The sequence below is a fragment of the Artemia franciscana genome, chromosome 1 (assembly GCF_032884065.1).
Source record: "Artemia franciscana chromosome 1, ASM3288406v1, whole genome shotgun sequence".
Classification (NCBI taxonomy): domain Eukaryota; kingdom Metazoa; phylum Arthropoda; class Branchiopoda; order Anostraca; family Artemiidae; genus Artemia; species Artemia franciscana.
In genome coordinates this window covers 19,025,214-19,043,175 of record NC_088863.1, presented here as the reverse complement: position 1 = coordinate 19,043,175, position 17,962 = coordinate 19,025,214, and the positions used below count along the sequence as shown (strand labels likewise).

Below are 17,962 nucleotides of genomic sequence, written 5' to 3'. Positions count from 1 at the left end.
TAGTTTTTTTCCGAACTTCTAAAAACTAACTTTTTTATTCTACATACGACAACACGCAAAATATTTAGAAAGACATTTCCACCCGAAAAAAAAGCAAAAAAAGGTTCTTCGAAATTTTTTGCTTTAAAATACAGTTACTAATTGATTATTTTCATCTTAAAGAAAAATAATCGCTATTATTCGAATATAGAAAAAGCTCAATTTTCGCTCATTGTGTTCTAAACAACAGTGAATCCTCTAAGACACGTTAAATCAATAAACTACAAGTTCTCCCCAGCTTCCATAATTTCTGTTTCATTTGGGGAGGAAATCCTTAATTTTTTAATAACTCTGTAATAACACAAACTATGCTCAAAAATTAAGCAAAGAAACGATTTACGTGCAATATTTAAAATTTTAGTTTTTTTTCAATAGTCTTTGCAAACATAATACTACCTATAGTGTTATAGTAAACAAATTAAAGAGTAATATTTTCTGCTGCATTAAAAAAAAAGCTTACTTGAGACCAGCACAGACAAAGGCCTTAAAATGAGCGTCCTGACTCCGTTTGTAAGGCGAATGCGTCGAAACAATTGAAGATATTCTGGTTAAGAGTGACTAAAAAAAGAAGTGACAAGATTCATAAAATTGATAGCCAACATATCTGACATAAAAAAAAAGTAAAAAAAAAAAAATGATGAAATCAGACTAAAGCCTTTAAATGAGCGTCCTGACTTCGTTTGTAAGGCGCATGCGTTGAAACAATTGAAGATTTTCTGGTTAAGAGTGACTAAAAAATAAAGTGAAAAGTTAAGTGGTTAAGAGTGACTAAAAAATAAAATGACAAGATTCATAAAATTAGTAGCCTACATATCTGTTAAAAAAAAGTCAATATAATTATGAAATCAGAAAAAAAAGCCTTAAAACGAGCATCCTGACTTCGTTCTTAAGGCGCACGCGTCGAAACAATTGAAGATATTCTGGTTAAGAGTGACTAAAAAATAAAGTAAAAAATAAAGTGGTTAAGAGTGACTAAAAATAAAGTGACAAGATTCATAAAATTAGTAGCCTACATATCTGTTAAAAAAAATCAATACAATTATGAAATCAGAAAAAAAGCCTTAAAATGAGCATCCTGACTTCGTTCTTAAGGCGCACGCGTTGAAACAATTGAAGATATTCTGGTTAAGAGTGACTAAAAAATAAAGTGGTTAAGAGTGACTAAAAATAAAGTGACAAGATTCATAAAATTAGTAGCCTACATATCTGTAAAAAAAAAAAATCAATACAATTATGAAATCAGAAAAAAAAGCCTTAAAATGAGCGTCCGCTTTTCCTAATGAAATCAGAAAAAAGCCTTAAAACGAGCATTCTGACTTCGTTCTTAGGGCGCACGCGTTGAAACAATTGAAGATATTCTGGTTAAGAGTGACTAAAAAATAAAGTGGTTAAGAGTGACAAAAATAAAGTGACAAGATTCATAAAATTAGTAGCCTACATATCTGATAAAAAAAAAAGTCAAAGCAATTATGAAATCAGAAAAAAACCTTAAAATGAGCGTCCTGACTCCGTTTGCAAGGCGCATGCGTTGAAACATTTGAAGATATTCTACTTAAGAGTGACAAGATTCATGAAATTAATAGACTACATATCATATAAAAAAGTCAGTAATAATTATGAAATTTAGCAAGATATCCAAAAGCAGTAGATAAAATGCATTTCCCAAATGAACTTTCTACTCGAGGGGAGATGTTTCATTCGAAAATGAATTACTTCCTGGCTATGTCAAGTAGATAAATAGACTTGAGTCTTGAAATAGGCTAGTTATATACTTAGCTTAATTCTTTCTTTTTAAGTAGACATCTACTAGACCCCTGTGTGCAAAGATAGGTAGAAAGCAATTAATTATATTCTTTCCAAAATCACTTTTAGGAAATTGAACTCCTTCATATGAAAAGTAGAAATTTGTTGATAAGAGACAAAGCAAGATTAGATACAAGAAGAAAATCAACTGAGTATAGGCATAGTTGCATACACTCTCTATATTTAAAATTAGTCAAAAAGCGTTTTGGATCAGTAAGAACTACTACTGACAAAAGAAAGGAGCAAAAAAACTTAACAAAATTAAACGTCTTTTTTATCCCGTGACTTTGTGCCATATATTTATGCTAATAAAGGTTTTCCACCAAAAATTCTTAAGTAATAGGGTATCTTCAGACATTTCTTGGAAGGAGGCTTCCCATCACCTAAAAAGTTTATGGTATAGTCTGGTAGTGTATATCTTCAGATATAAATCTGACATAAATCCGAAATTGTCAGTTTTAGTCAAAATACAGTTCTGCATCAGATATCCGAACAATTCAAAAGGGTAAAAAAAAACTGGTAACCAAGGTGAAAAATTACCTGACTCAACTAATTCACACAAAATTTGTAAACTCATTTTTTTTTTACACAGTAAAAAGTTCAAAGTACTCGAGTGAAAGCTCAAAGCATCCAATTTCTTTCACTACTCCAGTCAATCCCACGTTGAGTTCAAATTCATTTAGCATGTGAAGAGTAGGGCAGGAAATTCAGTTTCCTTAAAAGCTTGATCCAACGGGAAGGATGCATATTGGACTCAGAGTGATGCCAAGAGACTAATAGTCATGAACAGCATGGTAACAAAAATAGATCGAACTACTTTGTTTACTTTTTCTATGGGGTGGTTTCCTCTGGGCCTTGGAGCAGGAAGGTATTTGGCCAGTTTTTTTTTTTGAGAATGAAAAGTAAGATTCTGTCTGACAGTAGGAGTAGTGACCACTGTGTGTAATATTTTTCAAATATAAATATTGTAGTTGTTGGCATCCGGGAACGGACGTGGAATTTTGATTATGAGAGATTTATGTTTTTATTTGGAAACAAACCCATAGAACTTGAACTAGAAATTGAAAACTCCCGCTATAAACTACTTCTTTAATTCAACACAAATAAAAGTTTCAGAATGGACCTTTTACGCGGCGGGGGAGTTGACGGTTCGAACAAAATAGTTTCATGCGTTTACGGTTTTTGATACTTGGACGGGACTAAGGTTGAGGATGGCAGACATAAATAATTTTCTAAAGAACGATCAAGGTGTTTAATATCGTTTAAAATACCAAACTCATCTGAAACTAGATAGTTTTTTTTTTCTTTCTTGCTATCAGGAACATTGGAAACTTGTTAAAACTACCAATGAAAGCATGGATTGCTAATAATATTTCATAACTATTCAGAGATAACTTTTATCTTTCACCCTCCCTCCCTCCTATGCTTTCATTCGAAGCCTTGAAATATTTTTAATTTTTAGCTGTGGCAACAAATTAGTACATTTGGACATAGGGCCTTTTTTAAATTATATTTTTATTTTACTCTTTTAGGTTTATTATAAATATTGTAGTTTTTTCTCACCTGTAATCGTCCTAATCATATGTTTTTGTGTTCTAATCAATATTAATTAATATTGAACTATTAACCACATGTTACCAAAATCATAGAAGAATCTGTAAGTAATAAAATAAAACAAAAAGATAGATGAAAAAAAAGGATTGATATAATAGATAAAATAAAATAGGTTTACACGAATATAAAAAAAGGAAGGAAAGTCGGCTAGACTGTGTTCTTACTTAAAAGAAAGAAGTAAAACAGGCAACAATAATAGTTCACCACGTCAAACAACCGTTTTTAGAGGTTCTGAAAACCTCTTTTGGAATACATCTTAACTCAATAAAAAACTTTATATTTGTACATTTCTGATAGCAAAGTTGTTACAACTAGCAAAATATTGACGATACATTTTAATACATTGATGAAAATAACAACATTGAGATACAGGTATTTGCACATATAATTATACCAACATCTGAATTATGCTTTTCCATAACATTTTCATAAGGCTACTGTTTTCACGAAAATTTTCTTCACTTATTTCAACATTCTGTGGCTTTATCATGGGTTTATTCTTTACATTTTTCTAAAAAGAACAAAAGACGAAGAATAAAAATGTGATTAACTATTATTTCTACATTATGACCTGGCACGTTGGTTTTGTTTCTGGAAGGGAAGCACACAGAAGATCGTACAACAGGCGAATCGTATGGAAAACATAAGAAATTACGGAATATTTCATAAAAATCCCTAGGTTTCAGAGGAGATGTTCGAGTGCAATCACAATAACCTCAAATCCTCTCTCCATATACATGCCTCATCATCACAAAGACGTTTGTGTGTCTTTGGACACATACTTTCAGGCCTTATTTCTCTTCGCACAACTACGTCTTTTGTCAATATTTTTAAGTTTCTTCTCTGATTTTTTGTAGTAACTTACTTGTTTCAGGTTGGCAGGAGCAGAGCCGACAGGATCCAGTCGAAAGCTATTTGCCAAGCTTCTTTGTGGTTGTTTGACATAACTGCTTCCATCCATTATCTCGTAATAGTGAAGAATGAGATCCCAGGCGTGCCGCTGAACCTCTTCCTTCCCGGAGACAGCCGGAACTTTTGACGGCCTTTGAAAACATCCCAGAATAGGGACAAGACTTGAAGGGGCGTATCGCTAATTGAAAAGAATTAAAAGAATTTAACCAAAATCTCATTAATTAACGGAAGAGTTTACGAACAGAGCAGTTAAAAAAAGAAAGAAAAAACACCCTAACGTGAAATCTCTTTTATGAGGATTTCAAAAAAATGTTCAGCCCCTTCCCCTAAGCACAAAATTCGAAGTCCCTGCCCACTCCCACCCCCCCACCCCCCAAAAGTAATGGAAATTTCAACTCGAATCTCCAGCCGCGGACAAATAAAGGTTATACTTACTAAAGCAGAGATAAATCTTGCAGGCTGTTGCATTCCTCCAGTAGTTCAAAATCCGGTGTTTAAATATTCATAGTTAAACACACTCAGAATTTTCGGGGGAAATGGGTTTCCAATATGAAGAAGTGGGGGGGGGGGGGTAAATTAGTCATACAAACTGTATGTTCGTCAGTCACAAAGGAAAATGAAAGAATTTTTTATTTGTAAGGAGAAGAGAGTGCAAAAATGAAAGTGAGAAAAGAGAGTGTATAAAATTAATTGAAGTGGTTCGTTTAGAACAATTTGAAAAATGATTTTGAAACTTAAAGAGTAAAGAGTAGGATCAATGTAATTAGAATAAAACTTTTGGATCTTTATCTATTATAAGAGTATTTTTTTCAGTTTTATTGAAACTTTTTACCCATTATCGAATTTATTTATGGATTACAAAAGAACAGATGACAAGGAAAATATCTCGAACCACAATTTGTTCCCAGAAAAATCCAAAAGCCATATGCTAGCCATGCTAGAAAAACCATATTAATAACGAGTGGATCAGTAAAATAATAACTTTTTTATGCAAGATAGCTATTTTTATTTTATACTTTTTTTTATAATTCAATTACATGATCACAAATTATTCGAATAATCTATTTAATACAATACAAAGAAATTGGAGTGGTGGCACTTCATAGGGTCATTGTTTTCATTGCGTAAAACTACAGGCTATTATGCATTGCACCACAAGTCTCAAAACTATTCTTTCTGGAGGGGGAGGGGTTCTTCATAAAAGGATATTGGGAAGAAATCTCTTCCGTTTTTCAGCACACAATTATACTTCAGATTGAAAGTATGAAATATAATGGGACCTACATAAAAACTTGCATATAATCCACCAAGTTGTCTCATCTTCGATTTTTTTTTTCTAGCTTTCTAATAAAGCGAGTAACAAGTTCTTTTGAATTAAAATAGCATGAAATATAGTATAGGTTGATAGTATGAAATATAGTACTGCAAAAAAATGGGAGGTACACAAAAATCTGCACATACTCGCCAAATTGTTTCTCTAGTCTTTAAAACCTTTTTCTAGCTTTTTATTATAGTGAATAACAAGTTCTGCTGAATTGAAATAGTATAAAATACAGTATATTAAATTGATAGTATGAAATATAGAGCTTCTAAAAAAAAATAGGACATACATAAAGATCAGCATGTACTCCGCCAAAATATTTCTCTAATCTTGAAACTTATTTTCTAGCTTTCCAATATAGCAAATAACAAGTTCTTTTGAATTAAGATTTGTTGCCAGTTCATATAAAAGTAAAGCTCACCTTTGGTTGCCAGTGGTTGCCAGTATATGACATCCTTTTTATGTTTCTTGTTTATAAATAAAACTTATCTTATCTAAACGCTTATTAATTCCTAGAGCATAATTGAAGAGTTAATAGAAAATGTTGAGAAATCACGCTAGGATTTGGAGTCTTTTTTTTTCTTCTTCTTCTTCAGACTATGCAGACATAATATTTGAAATCAATAATCAAAGTCAACTTATTGACTAGTTACACCTATGTGTGCTCGAATGTCTTTGTTTTTCTTCTTCTCTGAACTGTAAAGATCAGCAACTAGAAATCAAATGCAGACAAAAAGTACACTCTATTACCATTTCTCAAAATAATTGTTCATCCAATATAACTTATCCGTCCTTTTCTGGTAGGCACTCTTTGAACTGTAACCCCTAAACTGTAAATACTTCATTGTTTTTTGCTCTTGCGAATAGACATCATCCCATCAAAAAATGAAGTTGGATAGGAAAGGGTTTGCCATTGACTATGTTAAAGCCAAAGATATTACAGACCAGGAATTATTTGAATAGACCAAAGATACGAACTTTTACGGGGAGGAGGGGGCTTCGACACCCTTAGACTCTATTTTCACTTTTGTTCATGTACAGTCAAAGCTTAAGTAACCTTTGTACTTAAGATTCTTTACATTCTTACACTTAACATTCTCTTTTAGGGTCCTGTTAACATTCTTTTCTTAGGGTCATGTTTTTTGGGGAGAATGTTAAGTACATTCATGTACTTAACATTCTTTTTTAGGGTCGACATAATTTCATTGCACTGCTTAAGGTATGAGTACTCATAAATATTGAAGACTAACAATTTAGACCCGACAGGCAATTCCCAAGGGCTATCCGGGCCTAAATCTTTGCAGATTTGTTTCACCTGGAAATGCATACACAAAATACACTTGCTACTTAATTATATGTATGCCACTTAGTATTAGTGTTTGTACCAGAAAAAGCCGCTCATGTGTCACGTTTGACAGACATCGAAGCGATATCCCAGAAGAAATTTAAACTTATTTTCAATAACATAACTTTCAATGAATTCGAAATGAATCAAATAATAAAAAAAAAATCAAGCTAACTTGTTTTATCGACAAAAAAACGTGTTTTCACCAACTCACTGTTCAAGTTCCGTGCAAATGGGAAATGTCTTCGAAGTAGCAATAGGAAACGGGAGAGGCATAGCCGGGAATAGATGGTAAATCAAAAAGAATCACAAGTCCATTGTTTTAAGAACGCTGCACAGAACATTATCTATTTTTCCCTTCAAGAACATATGTTCTTGGCCGTACTCAGTAGCATTTTCTAGCAAATTTATTTCCTCTTGCGTCATCTAGAGACCAATTAATTAAAAAGTATTGTTCTCGTTCCAGGACTAAGAAAAAAGTAACTATATTTCTGGTAGCAACAGACTCTTATCTTCAAATAGATCACACAACAATAGCACTGTACTTTTTAAATTTTGTCATTATGTTGACTGAAGCTAATCATTAAAACATAAACCTTTTTTTCTTTTCTTTTTTTTTTCTTTTTTTTTAGAAGTGTGGTCAAGGTCCTGATTTAGGGCGAAGTACGCTATATAAAATTACAGAGAAAAGAAGAATCTTTTATTAATGAAATTCGCTTTTAAGATCACTTTTTGGCAAATGTAAGGGTTAGGGGAAAAGTCCCAGAACTTAAGTCTTATGCAGATGTCTCTAATTCTGTCCATGTTGTCAACAACGTACCTAAAATGACCATTTTTATAGCCCCTTGACATATTCATATTCAATTAACATAATTTGTCACACCATGTTACCTCTCCATTTACAATTAACACGGAAAAATGTTAAAAACAGGTAATTTCTTTTTTAATAAGACAGGCAAAATAAAATACTTATTAATATCTAAATAATAATACAAGTCCTTATATTTTGGCCTGAAGACTTTATTGACGGAGAAATAACCCAAAAAAAACTATTTCAAGCATAGAATGAAAACAAGAGCTAAGAGCTCATATGGCACTTGTGACGAGGCATGAAGAGCTAAGAGCGAAGAGATCATATGGTATGAGCTCTAACAAAATTCTATGAATCAATAGATTGATTTAAAAGGAAAATAAGAGGCTTAATGCCGGTCAGGATTTAAAATAAGATCTCTGAGTCACGATGTCCTTCTAAATATCAAAATTCATTAGGATCCGATCACCCACTCGTATGTTATAAATACATAATTTTTTCTAATTTTTCCTCTCGCTTTAGCCCCCCAGATGGTCGAATCTGGGAAAATGACTTTATCAAGTCAATTTGTGCAGCTCCCTGACACGCCTACCAATTTTCATCGTCCTAGCACGTCCAGAAGCACCAAACACGCCAAACCACTGAACCCCTCCCCCCAACTCCCCCAAAGAGAGCGAATCCAGTACAGTTCCGTCAATCACGTATCAAGGACATTTGCATATTCTATCCACCAAGCTTCATCCCGATTCCTCCACTCAAAGTGTTTTCCAAGATTTCCCCCTCCAACTCCCCCCAATGTCAAAAGATCTGGTCGGGATTTGAAATAAGAGCTCTGAGACATGAATTCCTTCTAAATATCAAATTTCAATAAGATCCGATCACCTATTCGTAAGATAAAAATACCCCAATTATCACGTTTTCCAAGTTTTCCGGTTTCCCCCGCCAATCCCCCCAATGTCACAGGATCTGGTCGGAATTTAAAATTACAGCTTTAAAGCACAAGATCCTTCTAAATATCAAATTTAATTAAGATCTGGTCACTCTTTCGTAAGTTACATATACCTCAATTTTCTAAATTACCCCCCCCCCCAACTCCACCAAAGAGAGCAGATCTGGTCTGGTGATGTCAGTCACGTATCTTAGACAGGTTTTTATTCTTCCCATCTAGTTTCATCCCGATCTCACCGCTTTACGTATTTTCAAAGATTTCCGGTACCCCAAACTGCCCCCCCCCCAATTACCCTGGATCCGCTTGAGATTTAAAATAAGAGAACTTAGTTACAAGGTCCTTCTAAATATGAAATTTCATTAAGATCCGATCACTCCTTCGTAAGTTGAAAATACGTCATTTTTTCTAATTTTTCAGAATTAACCCCCCCCCCCCCAATAGAGCGTATCCGTTCCAATTATGTAAATCAGGTATCTAAGACTTCTGCTTATTTTTCCCACCAAGTTTCATCCCGATCCCTCCAGTCTAAGCGTTTTCCATCATTTTAGGTTCCCCCACCCCAAACTCCCCCCAATATTACAAGATCCGGTCGCGACTTAAAATAAGAGCTTTGAGACACGATATCCTTCTAAATATCAGATTTCATTGAGATCCGATCACCCGTTCGTAAGTTAAAAATACCTCTTTTCTAATTTTTCAGAATTAACCCCCCCCCCCAACTACCCCAAAGAGATCGGATCCGTTCCGATTATGTCAATCATGTATCAAGGACTTGTGCTTATTTTTCCCACCAAGTTTCATCCCGACCCCTCCACTCTAAGCGTTTTCCATCATTTTAGGTTCCCCCACCCCAAACTTCCCCCAATGACACGAGATCCGGTCGGGACTTAAAATAAGAGCTTTGAGACACGATATCCTTCTAAATATCGAATTTTATTGAGATCCGATCACCCGTTCGTAAGTTAAAAATACCTGATTTTTTTTTAGTTTTTCACAATTAACCCCCCCCCCCCCCCAACTACCCCAAAGAGAGTAGATCCGGTCCGGTTATGTCAGTAATTTATCTTAGACAGGTTTTTATTCTTCCCATCCAGTTTCATTCTGATCTCACCGCTTTAAGTAAATTCTAAGATTTCCGGTTCCCCCAACTGCCCCCCCCCCCAATTACGCTGGATCCGGTTGAGTTAAAATAACAGATCTGAGTTACGAGATCCTTCTAAATAAGAAGTTTCATGAAGATCCGATCACTTCTTCGTAAGTTAAAAATACGTCATTTTTTCTAATTTTTCAGAATTAACCCCCCCCCCCCCAATAGAGCAGATCCGTTCCAATTATGTAAATCACGTATCTAAGACTTCTGCTTATTTTTCCCACCAAGTTTCATCCCGATCCCTCCAATCTAAGCGTTTTCCATCATTTTAGGTTCCCCACCCAAACTCCCCCCAATGTCACCAGATCCGGTCGGGATTTAAAATAAGATCTCTGAGACACGATATCCTTCTAAATATCAAATTTCATTGAGATCCGATCACCCATTCGTAAGTTAGAAATACCTCATTTTTTCTAATTTTTCAGAATTACCCCCCCCCCAACTACCCCAAAGAGAGCGGATCCGTTCCGGTTATGTCAATCATGTATGTAGGACTTGTGCTTATTTTTCCCACCACGTTTCATCCCGATCCCTCCACTCTAAGTATTTTCCAAGTTTTAGGTTTCCCCCTCCCAACTCCCCCCCCCCCCCCAATGTCACCAGATCTGGTCGGGATTTAAAATAAGAGCTCTGAGACACGACATCCTTCTAAATATCAAATTTCATCGAGATCCGATCACCCGTTCGTAAGATAAAAATACCTCATTTTTATTTTTCAGAATTACACCCCCCCCCCCCAACTACCCCAAAGAGAGCGGATCCGTTCCGGTTATGTCAATCATGTATCTAGGACTTGTGATTATTTTTCCCACCAAGTTTCCTCCCTATCCCTCCACTCTAAGTGTTTTCCAAGATTTTAGGTTTCCCCCTCCCCCCCCCCCAATATCACCAGATCCGGTCGGGATTTAAAATGACAGCTCTGAAACACCATATCCTTCCAAACTTCAAATTTCATTAAGATCTGATCAACCGTTCGTAAGTTAAAAATACTTCAATTTTTCTATTCTTTCCGAATTAACGGGCCCCCCACTCCCCCCCAGATGGTCAAATCGGGAAAACGACTATTTCTAATTTAATCTGGTCCTGTCCCTGATACGCCTGCCAAATTTCATCGTCTTAGCTTACCTGGAAGTGCCTAAAGTAGCAAAACCAGGACCGACAGACCGACAGAATTTGCGATTGCTATATGTCACTTGGTTAATGCCAAGCGCCATAAAAACGCTATATATAGAAAAACCGAAAGGAAAACTCACATTTAAACAAAATCAAGTATGGTAACCATATTCATTTTCAAATTCTATCCGTTTTTAATATATTTTCGTTTCTTTTGGTCAAAATTAATTTACTACATAGATAGACTCTGCATCAACATTATAACAAATATTTATTTAAAGCATCGTTTAACGAAATCGACCAGAAAATAACCCGTTTCTTTGTTGTTGTATTGACTTAGCTTAATCGAGCAAAAAATATATAAAATATTATTGATAATACCTGGCATAAACCATGCTGCATAAGGTCCCTTAGAACACTAGCTAGTTCTTTTCTAACCGCCTTAGTTAGTTCTTCACCACCGTCATATCCTGGTCCCCAGTCACTGTCGTCACTGTCACAGCCACCGACGGTTTCTTCGACACGCGCAAGGTCACAAACCCGATTTATGGCTAGCTCAAGACGGGCTCGAATGTCACTACAATTTAAAACGTTAATATCAATGAAAATTAAAAGCCCAGAAAAATCATTCTTTCTAAAATTAATTTTACAATGTAGAAAAAAGAAATGATATAAATATTTTGACTTATCCAAAAAAGTTAATAGAATCTTTAATTGAAATAATCAAATACAATCATTTTTTAATAGGATGAAAAATAATATACACCAAATGAGCAAACCAAGAAGCGCATACTGTGGAAAATATTTTATAGGGTCGACAGGCGGGTCAGTGACATTATCGGATATCGGATAAAATATCGGTCATTGACTGATTTTTGTATGCATAAACCATCCAGAAGATGATGCCAGATTTCCTCAAGTAATTTTTGCTTCTCCAGTCCTTGAGGGTGGAGCCACCAGCTCAGTCTGACCATGGTAGAGAGAGCAACAGAGGTGATTTAAATGAAGTCAAAGTATATTTGTTGTTAAAGCTTGTCAATACACACCTAGTGCAGCAATGTTCGAAATGTATGGTGAATTCAAGGAAGTACAATCAGAGTAGTTCTTGCTTGTCTCCTAGATCCCGGATACAAGCACCAACCCCTAAGTCAAGAGGCACTTAGTAACGCTAAAAGTGGTTACAAGACACAGAGTTAGATATTAGAAGTAACGAAATTAGCCACTGCAACAGAAGAGGGGCAAAACCCGAAACGGAGGATGTAGGCACAGCAAGCTTGATTTACTGCCTGTTTGATACCATACATGCAACTGCAACAAGTGAGAAAGAAGAGTCAGCAGGTAATATTGATCAGCAACTGAAAGGTATGTGAGTGAGGCTGCCATTGACAGGAAAAAAGGTGTCCGTTAGAGTGGTGGCGAAATAACCTCAGTCTTTTTAAAAGACTAGCACAATTTGCTCAGAAGTAACTCTGCCGTCCGCCCTCCTCTGTCTTAAGTGAAAGAGTTTTCAGCACAGTTGGGAACATTTATGATGACAAACAAAGGTCTCTGAAAGGAAAAAATGCTGAAAAGTTGTGCTTTCTGTATTACAACTTGCCCCAGTTGGACTGTACTTATTAAACACTGTCCAGACTAAAACTACTGGCGGATCCAGAGGGTTCTGGCAAATTCAACATTTTTCTGGTGCATTCAATTCGTGTATTTCCTTTTTTCACTCTTCTTTTAAATAAACTTATCAATTTGGGTAATTATTGACGCCCTTGTTACTTTGCCCCCCCCCCCAGGATTTTGCTCCAGATCCGCCCTTGAATAAAACTTATTTGGTTTAATTGTCGTTCTAAATCTTTTGTAAATAATTTTTTTGGCATTATTTGGAATCCACAGTGACTTATTAAGACTGTTCTTTGGTGTGTAATAGACCAGGGAGAAACATGCGAGCATGAATATCAGCAGAGATTGCAGTTTAAACTTTATAGATTTTGATTTTGTCCTTACTAAATATATCTCCATGTCATCCAGACTCCCCTTTTATGGTGTGTAATCTAAGAAAATTCGTATTAAACGTAATAAGATTTCAGACTAAAAACATATTATTGACACTTAAATATTCCCCTTTTAGGTTCTGAGGAATATTCCAAAATTAAGAATTAGGTCAGCTATAAAGAATTGGCCATAGAACATTGAATGACCTATATTGAAGCTGATTTGTGTCTTCACCAAAATGAACTGATTGTCGTATATCCCAAATTAAGGATGTCACCGTTTAGCCACTAATATAATAGTCAAATAATAATCAAATAATAGTCAATAATAATAGTCAAACTGTTGATGTCACACGTCTAACTGTCTGTCAAATTACTCCACTAACTTCTGCTTGGAGAATGTACAGCCTGCCCTGATATTAATCGATTTCCCACTAGAAATCTTTATTCTATTTTCCATTTATTTGTTAAAATTACTATATATTATAATAGCCATGGGAATACCGTGGGAGGTAATTGTTGGTAAAAGTCAATCAAGCCTCAAAACTCCCTAAGTTCCGACATATTTTTCGATAATACTCTTCATCGTGACTAGTAAATGTAACAATGATTATTGTTATTTCATTTGAATGTATTCAGTTTTAATAATAGGAATTGTCAGTTTTTTTAGTTATATTCGTTTCATTTTTATGCCCTGTTCAGTCAATATTGTATTTCATTTGTATTTTTGTTTTCCCTTTCTCTCTTTTTGAAGTCACGCGGTTATACCCTTGGAGAGCAAGGGAGTGGAATTCCCATTTTCAACCTCTCCCCAGTGGCGAAATTTTCAAAAAAACATAGGGGGAAAAAAATTATTTTCAAAATCTAGGCGGGAGAGGCAAAAAATTAGGAGGACAAATTCACACCCCTGTTCTTCCACCTCCTCGAAGAAGAATGGAATACATACTTTTTGTTTGCTTAATTGGCAGCAAAAAAAACCGCAGAATACAATTTTTCCATAGCTGAAATCAAAATCCTAGGTACTCCACAACAGTTTAATAGTAACGTTTTGACTTCTTTGTCATTATTGGCATTTTAATTTAGCTTTTTCCAGAGATTTTTTCCTTTTCGTTAACTGTTCGTGCTTCATGCTTTTTGTGGAAATGAACAACACGGGTAGACAAATAATATCTAATCCGATTTGACGGAATGTTTCATTAAATAGCTTTGAAGATAAATCAGTACTATTTGTTAGAGAGCATAAAAGCTTCTTTCTCGAGCATTATAAAAATGTCAACTAAAACAGCCAATGATGCAGTTTCTACATTCAAGACAGTTCCAGAGGAAACAAAGTTATGTAGATCTCAAAGCAATAGTTCCAAAACTGGAATTCCACTCTAATCATAAAACGACATCAGAAATATGGAATCAGCGGCAAAATGGGAACAACAAAGGGACCAGCAATAAAATAAAATACACATTTATTCAAAGCAGATGTATCTGCTAGTGTATGTAGTACCCACTAAAATAGCAAATCGGGAACAACAAAGGGACCAGCAATAAAATAAAACATTATATTTGTTCAAAGCAGATGTATCTGTTAGTGCATGGAGTACCCACCAAAAAAAGACTTTGTCACTGTATGATGTTTAGCGAAAGATGTGATTCACTATATCTTTCTGTGACCGGGCCAAACCTTCACAGCGGAGCGCTACTGTGAGGAAATTGACGAAACGTACCGAAAATTTCGTCGACAGAAGCCGGCACTGGTCAAAAGAAGAGGTCTGTTCCACGACAAACTTGTTTTTTGTTATTTAGTAATAGAAAGGTCACCTTTCAACTGAGCTGTAACACAATGAGTGACTAATAAATCCAGAAGATGAATGGAAGATTAAATATTTATTTGAATATTGATTTTGGGGAATTTTTTTTTAATGCCTATCTTTTTCTTCGTTTTGAAGTTCCAGAATTTTCATTAGGCTTCAAAATTTAATGAGGTCAAAAAAACAACCCTACACACAGCCGTCAATCTTAGCTAATTTATAAGCTATTTACGTTTGGACAATTTCGCTGTAATATCGAGCTAAATGAGTGGGATGAATGAATGGGGCTAAATGAGCCTTGCGTTCTTGGAGCAGAACGCAAGCGTTAGCTCAACCCTTGGCGTTTAACGGCCTCGCCATGGTGGTGTGTCTTTCATGAGTGTTTTGATCAGTACAATCAAGGACTTGTCCCATCTCCTCTTGTACCTTCGGAATCCTCGAAACAGTCATCCCCCAGCGGACAGAGAAAATAAAGACTCACAGCTGTTGCTTAATACCTTAATACACTTTAATAAATTGAAAAGTTATTTAGCTACACAGTGTTGCTGAATCTTCACTTATACCGATATATTTTTTATGTGATAAATTGTAATAGCTTGTCAAACGAAACGCAATAGACAAATAGACGAATTACACTTAATACTAAGCACTAATCGCGCAATCGTAACACTAATTATGCGTACTCCATTGTAGCTGTTCATGTATATCTGTGCAAAGCAGATGTCAGGTTTTTTTGCTTGAAATGCAAACGTTTAAAATACCTGCAAAGTCTTATCTTTGTCCTTAGTTATTTTTAGTGATTTTAATTAACTTCATGGTAATGTGGAACATGACTGAAAGAGAAAGATATTCAAATATTTTATGTCTGTGGAAAATTACTCAGCTTTCTTTCATTGCTTTTACTTGTTTTTCCTTTTTCTTGACCTATCAATCCGACCAAATCAGTTCCTTTGACTGAACACCTTAAACGGGACTCAAATTTGGACCATCATACGACGAAACATAATAATAATAAGAAACATAAACATAATAAATAGAGAAGAAGATTTGGAAAACATATATAGCTGCCCTTTCTGGCTTGAATAGGTATCTATTTTTCATCAAGTAAAGTCTACGGAGGTAGACGACACACAGCTCAATTGTTATAATAACCACACAAATACAATGGTCTAATAAAGTGGTTCGAATCTATAAGTTCTTATTTGTCCCGACTGTAAAGTTGCTTCAGCAGATATTAGGGTAGAACTGTTCTCTCCTTTTGGGGGGGGGGGGAATTATTCCCTGATTTTTACAGAATAATATTACAACCGTTCCTACTAGAATAAAATCCTAGAGAAAAAAAAAGTCACATATCAAAAACCGAATACTGTTTAAACTATTAAGTTGGACTTGTTTTCTTTTTCTTGGAAAAGGAATTTCAAAAAAAACTTAATTCAAATTAATAAGGCAGATATAAATATTTCCAAATCTGTATATAATAACTGCCGACAAAAAGTAAATGTTTTTATGCAATTCCTAGTCTTCGATAAACATCAAGACCTTCTCCCCTACATTTCCATAAATTGATACCACTTCATGGAAATCATAATAACTTGTTAGTCTATGCGTATAAAGCTTTCTACTCTTATAGCTAATTTATTGTTATGTTTATTTATTTTAGTGTTTTGTCTTCACTTCTTGTTCGATTTTATTCGTTGAGAGCAATTGCAAATATTAAGTTCGAGAGGATGCATAGCCTTACCAAGTTTTACTTTTGGTGGTCCTTACCTTTGTCTTTTTAAAATTTTATTCCTATGTTTAAGGGGTTACTCCAAACCAGCGAAAGCTTAAGGAGGTTTAATTGTTCTGTTGTAATACTTTTCTTTTAGTATTTGATAAATTATGTTTCTATTCATAGTCCAATGGGGAACAATAGCCATATACTGTCATGAGTAAACTGCAATAATTGTGTTGCGAGAGCAACACTTTGGTTTTGTCGTGTTTTTTTTTTTTGTTCCTAGCACCCCGATTTCAGCTTATTCCTAGAAAGTGGTAATGGTCTAACCTCTGCGGTTTTTACGGAAAGTGTGGACCTTAGGCCGGATTGATGAATATGACTTTACATTTTGGAAAGCTTCGTAGAACTCTTGCCTGGGGCCAAAAAGGATGGTTTTTGCTTGTCCTTGAGCCAGAGCCTATAGTGTGTGAAGTGAAGAGGAGTTGTATAGCCTATGTCAGAGAGGACTATCTGAAGTTATGCAGCCAAGCTTTCGTTTCATCAAACCATGTTTCTGCTTTCGAGTGGAAAGCTCCGTTCTAGCAGGCAAGCAGGCAGGCACCAGTTTCAAATTGAAGATGGACTAAAATCTATAAGTGTTAAATATATGCGACAGTTACCCTGCCCCACAGCCAATATATCTTCTTTGAGTGATAAATAGAAAAATTTAGAGAAGCAAAAAAGCGGCATTTTCCCACGGGTCCGAAAGTGCTGCCATCTATTGTTTCTACCCATTTCTGTTCGTGATTTCAGCTGAGTTTATCATTCGGTTTTTCGCACTTGGGATTGCGGTAGAGAAATGGTATCAGATGTGCCTCTTAAACTTTAAAAGTTCTCTCATTTCTAAAGAAATTAGAGTTTATCCTTTGCTCCTTTCTAAGTGATGACGTTAGAAAGTTGGCCTACGGCAAAAAAGTCAACTTTTGAACTAAGACAGATAGATTTTTTTTTCGACGGCAGTCGATAGCTTTTGATGAGCTGATCAAAGTATATGTCATCCATTTTTTGTACAAAAATTCCTTCATGAGATATACCAGTTTGAAAGTTTAAAGGGGTTGACAACTTCAGTAGTAAGGTACACACTGAAACCAAAAATAGGCCGATACCAATTGTGAGACATATAGGGGAGTTGTAAGCAAGAGTCGGCTGTTAGCTCATAATCATCCTCGGCAATGAGGGGTTCGCAACTCTTACTAGTTGGTGTACCTATTTTTTGTTTCCGTTGTATTTGATGGTAAGACCAATTTGGTTCCAGTGGTAAGACATGTAGGGGACTTGTAAGTAATAATCGGCTGTAAGGCTACAATCATCTTTAGCAATGAGGAGTTTGCAACTTTTGCGAGTTGGTGTACCTAGTATGTATTT

At 35.3% G+C, this 17,962-nt stretch overlaps 1 protein-coding gene across 3 annotated transcripts in view; it reads right to left on the bottom strand.

The window, feature by feature from the left end:
• LOC136026636 (RUN domain-containing protein 1-like) overlaps positions 1–17,962 on the bottom strand; it is a 169,177-nt gene that overhangs the window by 32,929 nt on the left and 118,286 nt on the right. Inside the window, exons 9-11 of one of the 3 annotated variants that reach the window (XM_065703370.1) lie at positions 11,439–11,634; positions 4,322–4,546; positions 500–597 (exon numbers count right to left, since the gene is read on the bottom strand). In XM_065703370.1, the coding sequence (XP_065559442.1) occupies positions 500–597; positions 4,322–4,546; positions 11,439–11,634 (519 nt within the window). Of the gene's footprint in view, positions 1–499; positions 598–893; positions 974–1,070; positions 1,412–4,321; positions 4,547–11,438; positions 11,635–17,962 lie in introns of those variants that run through there. The other 2 variants (XM_065703383.1, XM_065703379.1) reach the window with 2 other exon arrangements.